At 38.8% G+C, this 10,443-nt stretch overlaps 1 protein-coding gene across 1 annotated transcript in view; it reads right to left on the reverse strand.

The window, feature by feature from the left end:
- The window catches only part of NAB1 (NGFI-A binding protein 1), a 15,054-nt gene extending 7,091 nt beyond the window's left edge, over positions 1-7,963 (reverse strand). The window contains exon 1 of the mRNA XM_015825347.1: positions 7,145-7,963. Within this exon, the coding sequence (XP_015680833.1) occupies positions 7,145-7,963 (819 nt within the window). The remainder of the gene's footprint in view (positions 1-7,144) is intronic.
- Positions 7,964-10,443: the final 2,480 nt, after the last annotated feature.

Genomic DNA, 10,443 nt, shown 5'->3' on the forward strand with positions numbered 1-10,443 from the left:
GGATGTAGAGTGGTAGGAGGAAAGAGGAGAGGTTGTGGGGTTAGGGGGAGGAAAGAGAGGGAAAGTGGATAAGGGTGGAGGCAAGGCGGAGACTGCCGGGAGTATTCGGAAATATTTTGAGTAAAAATCTTTTTTCTTTTGTGGTGTTTGTAGATGCATCATTTGTATTTGTTGTTTAATTCAAAATAATAAAAATTTTATATACAAAAAAAAAGAAAAGAAAGGGTACTTACATTAGAAATTCAAAACTGCGACCAAAGAGGCCTCTGTAGCCTTGTGACTTGGATTCAGTCACTGCTGCAGTGGTGGCCATCTTTAACTCTGTGACTTGCCTGGGCCAGTTATGAATGCCATTTCATGAAGCTGGAAGGGGTTTTTTTTTCCCCTGGTCACATGGCCAAACAAGATCTGATTATTTTTGCAGCCTGCGCAAGTTTATTTTTGTGTTTTTGGTGCTGGTGGAAGATCTGCTGCTGCCTGGACTGGAGTGCTAGAATTTTTTTCTGTAAGTATTTTAAAATATTTTTTTTGTTACTCTATAGCAGGGGTGCAGGTTTGTATCTCAAGGACTACCTTGTATCTCAAGGACTACCATGGAATTTCAATGCTGCCAAAAATGTATAAAATAAGCATGAACAAAAGAATTATTCCAACTGCAGATTTGACAATCTATTAAGAAAGAGCAAATAAAATGAATTAGATGGCTAAAATGGCTTTATATTAAGCCTCACTAAAATAACAAAGGTGGTTACACTCCTGTTACTCCATTTTTTTAAACAAAAAGTTTTAGAAATGTTAAATCCTTAAGGTTAACTGATGCATCTAACCAGGAATGGAAATGACAGTAAGACTAGACTACCAACTTAAGACCTTCAACGCACAAGTAATTTAATTTTGTAACAAATCAGATCATATAATAACGAACTATATTATAATTTGGGGAAGGGTTTTTCTTCTCTAAATTAAATGTGAACGAGCTAAATTAATTTTACTGATCCTATGAAGAAAAACCTTTGCCTCACAGCTGGATAACAAAGAAATGGTTTGCTTACTGAAAATTCTTGTGGATACATTTAGAAGTATTGGAGCAAACAGAAAATAATTCCCCAATCAGGAAGTACCTTTCTCCTTGGTGCTATGTGAGCATGATTATTTCATTATATGACTAGGTAACATTGTCAATATACTGAGCATTGGATTTGCTCTCTGTTTATATACTATAGCTTGCCCTGCTAGCAACCAACAATCTGATAAGCAAGGATTAACACCAGACAAATGATAAGGCAGAAAATAAGGCTAGTCTAAAGAAAAGAAGAAATAGGGGAGACATGATAGCAGTGTTCCAGTATCAGAGGGGCTGCCACAAGGCAGAGGGGGCCAGATTGTTCACCAAAGCACCAGAGGGAAGGACGAGAAACAATGGTTGGAAACTGATCAAAGAGAGAAGCAACCTGGAATTAAGGAGAAACTTCCTGACAGTGAGGACAATCAACCAGTGGAACAGCTTGCCTCCAGAGATCATGGGCGCTCCATCACTGGAGATTTTTAAGAAGAGATTAGACATTCACCTGTCTGAGAAGGTATAGGTCAATGGTGGCGAACCTATGGCACGGGTGCCAGAGGCGGCACTCGGAGCCCTCTCTGTGGGCACACGTGCCGTTGCCCCAACCTTGCCTCCCCCCACGACCCCCTCTCCAGCAGCCCCCCTGAAGGAGAGTCGCCCTCGAGCGTGGCCCACACGGAGCAGCACAGCCAAGGACATGGCAGCCAGGCAGCATAGACAAGACTCTGCACTCACACCCCATCATGCAGTTGATGCTGCAGGGCGCGGGCAGAGGGTGTGGCGGCCATAGCGCTGCTGGGCTGCCTGGGCGATCTGCGGCGAGCCCTGGAAGCGGTGAGTGGTCCTCTGGGCAGGCAGGGCAGGGGATGGGGGGGCAGAGCGGGGGCAGGGCAGGGGGGGTGGAGCGGGGACGGGGCCAGTTTTTGGGCACTTGGTCTCTAAAAGGTTCACCATCACTGGTATAGGTTCTCCTGCTTGAGCAAGGGGCTGGACTAGAAGACCTCCAAGGTCCCTTCCAGCTCTATTCTATTCTACTATTCTACCCAAATCAAAGGGCTACCAAAAAGTAAACTACCCCCCAGCACTAGCACTGAAGATGTTACCTAGTCTGTTAATAAAACGTCTGCAAGTAAACAACCAAGCTCAGAGAGTACCAAGGAGTCCACAGTTCAACACTGAGTTACATATATTCCCTGCTATTGATACCTTTCAGTAGAATTAATAAACAGAAAGTACCCTCTGCTTGGTTCTAAACAGACTCACATAAAGAATCCCCTGTACTTCACAAATTTCAGATATAATTTATTCAGTACTACATAATTCAAAATACCTTGATTTAGCCTGATATGTGAACCTAATCAATACATGGAACGTCTGTGACTGTCTGTACAGAGAACAACAGCTTTCAGTTGAACTCTGGCAAAACTGAGTGGGTTTGGGTTTGGGGGCCTGACGATTCTAGGACTAGTCATCTTTAGTGTTAGATGGGGTTATACAACCCCAGACTGGCCCAATGCATAATCTTGGCCCTCCTGGACTCACAACTCCTACTTGAAGAGCAATTGGCAAATGCAACTAGAAGGGCCTTTGCGCAGATTCAAGTTGTGCATCAGTTATACCCATTCCTAGATCAGGAGGCTCAGCTTAGAATTACTTATGTTCTAGTCACCTCCTGACTGGACCACTGTGATGCCCTTGAAAGGTATCCAAAAGTTTCAGTTGACGCAAAATGCAATGGGGCAATTATGTGTGCTTCTAGAACAGAACATTATGTGTCTTGTCTGCAAGCTGCATTAGTTGCCAGTGTGCTTCCAGATCCAGTTCAAGGTGCTGGTTAACCTTTAAAGGCTTTCATGGCATGGGAATAGGCTTTCGGAGGCTATCTGTCTCTCCCTGATTACATGGGCTTAGCTCATCAGATTTAGCAAGGGAGGCATGCTGCAGATCTCCTCTCTCAGGGGACTACAATTGGCATGTCCCAGGAGAGGAGGTTTCTTTGCCCTGCACCCACCTGATGGCACATTCTCTCCCCCCCCGCACATCCCCAAGTGAGATCAGCTCGATCCCTTATTTTTTCATAAATAAGACCTGCTGCCTTTGGGCCTGCAGGTCTCAGGGGACCAGTAAGATCTTGAGGTGGCTCCATTACTGATCAAATCTCTTGTGTGTGCTTTTTACTTCAGGTTTTTTAAGATGAATATGTTGGACATGTTTACTGTTTCATACTTTTTTGCTGTACGCTGCCTAGAGTCACTTCTTGTGAGATGGGCAGCCACATAAACTTGATAAATAAATGAAATAAACACCTAAAGTAAGAGAGGTTTGTGTTTAAATCATTTAAGAGTGAGTTCCACAAATTTTTATCAGTACGAGAAACAGAATTTATTTCATGATCAATTAAATTTCCAATCAGCTGAAATTTTAAACTGAAGCCTGAAGCCAGCAATCACTGAAATGCAGTCTGAGTCAGCCAATTCCCTCTAAAACTCGAAAGCTGTCAACAATTGGCCAAATTAGCACCATTACTCCAACTGTCATTTCATCCTCCCATATTAAAACAGATGCTGTGGTCCTGATGAAGATGGAAATAATTACTGTGACTTAGCTCACTTAATTCTCTTGCAAATGAGAAAGAAGTATTTTAAAATAACACTTCCCGTTTACTTTCTATCTATTTTAGTAAGAGGATGGATTAAAATGTATTCATTCAGGTATAAAAAAAATCTTATTCCATTTCCCCCCCAAATAATATTTAATGTAATATTTTTATTATTAAGCATAATGTTACATTAATATAAAATACAGAAACATTGTGTGGGCTCGTATGTCACATACTTCAGTGAAGAATTTTTATGTTAATTGACAGAATTTGTGGCAGCCAACTCTTTGAAACTCCTTTTTTCCCCACATGTCCTACATTTAGAACGAGACACATTTTTCCCAACAGTCAAATGGACAGAAATTTAGGCTATCAGCTCAAAAATACTGTATCTACATGTTCATATTAATCTAGTTTTCCCCAGTACTGGATAATCATATGTTTATAAAGAGAGGCAATCTGTAATTGTAAAAACTGTACAGCATACAGCCTGGAATCTGCTTAAATAGATTTGGTTACATATGCACACATCATAAAATCAATATTGTGATTATGATTTCCACAATAGCAGGATTTTGCATGGCATGGTACTGGAAATCACCAGATATTTCATAAAGCCAAAGGTTAGGCAAGAAGACTGAGCTATCATATCTGATAAACTACAGACCTTTGAAGACATGGGTTCTATTTCTAGCATACAATGATCCTAAAATGCAGAAAGGTGGGGTTCTTTTCAATAATCTACAGAGAAGCCATCACTAGTGGGACAAATCAAATAACGGCTGGAAATTGTAGGAAATGAAAGAGGAAAGCTTGTTAAAAGCCACTTGGAGAAACTGCAAGACAAAGTCCTCATTCTCTATACAAATTCATATTAAATTACTGGATTATAGATAGCTTCAGAAAAACCCTACAAATTTGCAATGAAAGTCAACAAAATTACTAGAAAAAGTGCATTAATACTGGGAGTAAGGAAATATGGTATCCCATACAGAGGAGAAATGCATGTTGTAGATCCTTCCAAATCAACCTTAAATGGTGTTCAAATGGGAGGGAAGACCCTAAGACCCCAAGTATTCTGTGTATTACTTCCATAGCTACTTTTATTTATCCTTCCTATGGTAAATAAGGAAGGATCACAAGACTATGTTTTTCATACCTAAGCAGTATTATAAATCATCTTTAAGGTCTGATAGGTTTGTTGTTCAGAAGTGAAGTGATGGAAGAATGTCTAACAAGTAAATAGGGCACATTTTTCAAGTTTCCTGATCCATAAAAAAATAACAGAAAAACAAATGTTTGTTGGCTCTGAATTGTTATTTCATTGCCATAAGCTATATTTGTTATGAGGATCACATAAAAAAAACAGAATCGTTTAGCCCAGGGGTAGGCAACCTCGGCTCTTTTATGACTCATGGACTTCAACTCCCAGAATTCCTGAGTCAGCATAGCTGATTCAGGAATTCTGGGAATTGAAGTCCATGAGTCATAAAAGAGCCGAGGTTGCCTAACCCTGGTTTAGCCCATCAGATTGAAATAACTGTTCACTAGTGATGACATAACTGCAGGAACCATCTCTTGGACAAAACAAATCCAAGAAAAGTCCAATTTCATTTGTTATAAATCCAAGCAATGAAATTTCCAACATTCAAAAACCCTATATATGCATAAGATATATATGCATCAATGTCCAGCATCCATAGGAAGAACTATTATAATAAATTTAATTAGAATTGGGCAGGGAATCATCAAAAGGGCTGGTAAACTGGTCTGTCACTTATCCAAAGTTGAGGAAAAACTGTGCAATGCTACATATGTCTAGTTAGAAGTTCAGCTCCACTGATTTTAGTGAATGGAGCTCCCAGGAAAATGCTTAGGGAATTGTATCATTAACTAGTAAACTTGTTACAACTCAGAATAAACTACTTATGCCAATTAATAAATGAATGTACTGCTAATGAAAAATAATTAAAGTAACTACAACTGTATACTACAATCTATGAAAAAAATAAATAAAAATCAGCTTTTGAAAGTTAATTATGCTACGCAGACACAGGCAAATTATCAAAACCTCAAGGGTTTAACATACACAACATAGTGCCCGCAAAGATAACGACCGAGACGGAAAGAGAAACATTTTTATGTAAAATAGTTTATAATTTTGTTTATAACCCAACAATATTTTGAACATATTCAAAATCGCTAATGTCATTAGTGTCAACGCTGCAAATACATATTTAACTCTATTGGATACAGTTACAATTATTTGTTTTCTTGCTTTTTCAAAATATAATATTTAGTTCTTATCCTCAAATGGAAATAAAATGCATTAATTGTTAAGATTATCATACAATTGGACATATACATTCACTCAATTGTTTTACTGCTGTTTAGCAACATCCAATACAAACGGGCACTTCAAAGTATAATGAACTTGGGTTTAAATGCTGTAGACATACAGACATATGGTTTCAAAGAGTTGCAGCTGAAATGAAATGAAACTTAAAAGTATATATACAATATGTTCCTGAACTGTTGACCATCTCCTTGGGAATAGAACAGTTCTCTGTTTGGAAAGAAATCAAAACTCTTGAAGATCTTTTCATCATTTACCAACATTTTATTGATCTAAATCAGTGGTTCTCAACCTTTTTAATGCCGCGACCCCAACCGGTCGTAAGTCGAGGACTAAACCGGTCGTAGGTCGAGGACTAAACCGGTCGTAAGTCGAGGACTAAACCAGTTGTAAGTCGAGGACTACCCAACCGGTCATAAGTCGAGGACTTTCCCTGCCTGGGAGCGCCACGCATGCGTGGTTCCGCCCCCTGCGCCGGCCGAGGCGTAGCTGGCAAGCGGCAGAGACGGAGCAGGCCGACCACCAGCTGGCCCAGTTCAAGGGAGGTAAGGCACCCGCCAGAAAAGGGGGAAAAAATGGCGGACAAAAAAAATGGCGGACAGCCTTGCTTGGCGACCCCCATGAAATGGTCGATCGTCCCCAAATGGGGTCCTGACCCACAGGTTGAGAACCACTGATCTAAATGAATGAAAAACCCAACTTCAGAGCACACTTAAAATCAGATAATTACTAATCAAGCTTCTTATATTAAGCTCTCTTTAAAGGAAGATGCTTAAAATAATCTTAATGTGAATTTATTGTAGAAGTTTCCAAAAGGAGCAAAGAAACCATGGATTTAAAAAGATGTCAGTTTGTCAATTCCAAGTTCTGGAATGACAAAGAACAGTCAATTTTCAAGTACTATTTTCTTTAATGTATCCTCAACAAAAGCACCTAATGCATTACATTTAGTTGAAAATATTTTTATAATACAACTATAAAAATAATTTATTGTACTGAAAGTGCTTCCTGCCTATAAAATTCTGATTAGTATCAATGTTCCCCCAGCAAATTTGATTGGGGTATGTGGAAAAAAGCCTCAGGTGTTTGAAAAAGAGCTAGCAGAGAATATCAGTCCCCAATTTACCTCATGAAGGGTGAGATGTTTCCCATCTTTTCTCTTCGAGTCAAACCTGCCATATATTGCACTGTACTTTCTAATCTCGTCTTCTTTGTGAGGGTCCTCATCATTCATTTCAAAGATATGACCAACCATCTTGGCCAGTTTTTTATTGATTTTCAGCATTTCTTTCACTTCATTCAAGTCACTTTTGGGGAGAGTGGAAACCATGCGTTCCACACACTCGGTGACTGACAGAGCTGCAGCTGCATCCAAAGTTTCTGTGCTATCCTTTGGTGAGGGTGGAGAACCAATATCAGCAGGGGAAAGGCTGTGCTCACTTTCCGTTCCATGGTGCCCTTGCCATAGTCTTTGTTCGCTACTGTTTTGCGGTACTAAATTCCCCACTCCGTCAGATTTGCCAGGACTCACACTCTGAACACACGTTGTGGCGGCACATTTTGGAATCTTCACATGAGGCTCCCGGGTACTACTATTCCGTTCGTAACTATTGCAGGATATTCCCAACCAAGTTGGCGATCCTTCAGGTAGCTTATATATTGGAATGCTACTGACTGGTAATGAGGTGAGAGGCTGGTTAAAAAGGCTTGGATTTGTGACCCAGTCTCTCAAAGCTTTCTGAAGCCTTCGGACATGAAGAGGTTTGCTAGCCATGCCAACCAAGGCCATGATCTCAAGAAACTCTTCTTCACCTGCCTCACACAACTGCTGAACGTCATCCCCTCCCTGCTGAATGAAGGCATCAAAGTAGAACAAGAGATTGGCTTTCTGCAGGATGCGATAAAGCTGCAATTCACCAAGGGTTCTGGGCAAAGCTGTGGCCATTGTGGACCCAATGCCCTGCAAAAGAAGTAGAAGAGCAACCAAATTAATACCAATTTCCAGATACACTTTTTTTATTCAAAATAAATGTATTCTTTATGGGAGGGTAAAGCAGAAGAACGACTAGATTGGGAGCTGCTTAAAATACTGCTGAACTGACCAAGTAGTATTAGGCAAATTGATGTCTCAATTTCCCGACTCTGAAGGGAATACTGCAGTTGTAAGAATAACAAGATAAAACCTAATCTAAAGCATGCTTTAGAGGTGGTATCCAACAGGGCTGTGCAAGTCTTTCAAAAATGGTGAAGTGTCTCATTAAAGCACATATGTATTTTTCCAGACTCCTGCAGCCACTTCATAAATTGTTCTCAGCTCTACAGTATTTGCATACTTGTTCATGTAGTGGCTATGTATGCACACACCTGCAGAGCCAGCTAACAGCAGCTTATGAAACAACCACACACAAACCTGGAAAATGACAGATTGCTTTACTGATACGAAGGGAGATTCAATCTTTCAAAGGATTTGCACAACCCTAATATCTAACAATAGTTGTGGTCCCTAAGTATACAATAAAAGCTATTATTATGGAAAAGGACAGCTCTTAGACTGGAACATAAAGGGTTTTTTTCCACTTGTATTTCTGATCTAGTTTGTAAAATATAAATAACTTGCCAAAATAATCAGGTAAAGGTAATAAAAGTAATGTATAAACTGTAACTTCAAGAGTTACTGTGATCACCTAAGATTGCTCCACTGTTCATAATATTTAATGGCATTGTTTTAGTATTATTTTATGGCTTTACTGTTCGCTGTCCAGAGTCACATTCCATGAGATGGACAACTATACAAATATAATCTATAAATTAAATAAACAAACATTCTAGAAGCCAAGAGGATATTTCCCTTACATTCACTATATATTCAACTGTGATACAGCTTCACTAGTTTATAACCATATAAAACATTCCAGAATTCTCAATAATCTCCAAATATTAATTCCAGTTTTCCAAAGAGCTATTTCACTACCCATAACCAATGTTTGATAGGTAGTTTTTAAATATGACATTAAAAAATAAATGCTCAATCATCTAATTAGGAGTGATAAATGTTCTGTTTGCACACCTACAGTTCTGTATGCAGCAGTGAACTACTACTTCAAGTACCTTCCCCCATAAACAGGTTGCCACTTAGAGATAAGAAAATAGGTGAAAATTGAAGAATAAAAAAATATTATTTTATAAAGTGAAGAGAAACAATTGTAACACATTAGCCTTTCCCCATCCATTTCTCCTAATCAGCTAATTAAATAAAGCCCTATCTAAATACAGAAAAATGAAGAATTCCAAAAAGCCTTCAAAACAGGTACAAACGTTAATGAAACCAAATAAATTTATAAGATACTAAAACCAGATTCAACTTGTGTCTGATGGATTAAGAGCATAGGTCTAAGTGTCACATTACAGAATTTAAATCCTGGTAAGATTAAATCTAAATACACTTATATATAAAATAAGGCTTTAATCTGGTAACAAATTCCATTTAATTAAATAGGCTTTGATGCAAGGAATGCCTAACACAATAAGTTTTAATATGTATTTGATTGTATGGTTTTAAATACAGAGGGGAATTGCTCAGATTATGAAAGAGCAAATAATATATTTTCATTCTAGCTTTCATTCCTGCATTTTGTAAAGAGAAATAATTTACAACATGGACAACTTTATCATTAGAGCAAATTTAGCTTTGTGCAGACATTCATTTAAAATGGATCAAAATGTCTCATTTCATGGGTTCTACTGTTGAAAAGAAGAACTGTCATCCAGATTCATGGATCTTCCTTTCCAAATCTGAATTAAAGTGGAGGTTAAAATCTGCTCAAATCTAAGGCCATTTAAATCAGACTTAATGCAACCTCACACCCTCCTATTTCATGTTCCTATTTGATTCAAAACCAACTACAAAAGACAAAATATGGCCTCTTACAGATGCATTCTTAAAAATGTGCAACAATAACTGTACACATCTCTTGGCTGAAGTTTTATTAAGACTGAAGGCTACTGAAGAAGTGAATAAATTATGACCGTTGCAGCATCCGCACGGTCACATGATCAAAATTCAGATGCTTGGCAACTGACTCATATTTATAAGTTGCAGGCTCTCACTGTCATGTGATCCCCTTTTTTTGGCCTTCTGACAAGCAATGTCAATGGGGAAGCCAAATTCACTTCACAACCATGTTACTAATTTAATAACTGCAGTGATTCACTTAACAATTGTGGCAAGAAAGGTCGTAAAATGGGATAAAACTCAGATATCTCACTTAGCCACAGAACGTTTGGGCTCGCTTGTGTTCGTAAGTTGAGGACTACCTGTATCACTGTGCTAAATTTGACCCAGGGCATAAACCAAATAATCTACGCAGAGTCCTCTCAATTACTCCTCATACTCACAGTGCTATGAAGTATGTTGGCTAAGAGAGT

Source organism: Protobothrops mucrosquamatus, unplaced genomic scaffold (genome assembly GCF_001527695.2).
Source record: "Protobothrops mucrosquamatus isolate PMUCROS unplaced genomic scaffold, P.Mucros_1.0 scaffold2601, whole genome shotgun sequence".
NCBI classification, from domain to species: domain Eukaryota; kingdom Metazoa; phylum Chordata; class Lepidosauria; order Squamata; family Viperidae; genus Protobothrops; species Protobothrops mucrosquamatus.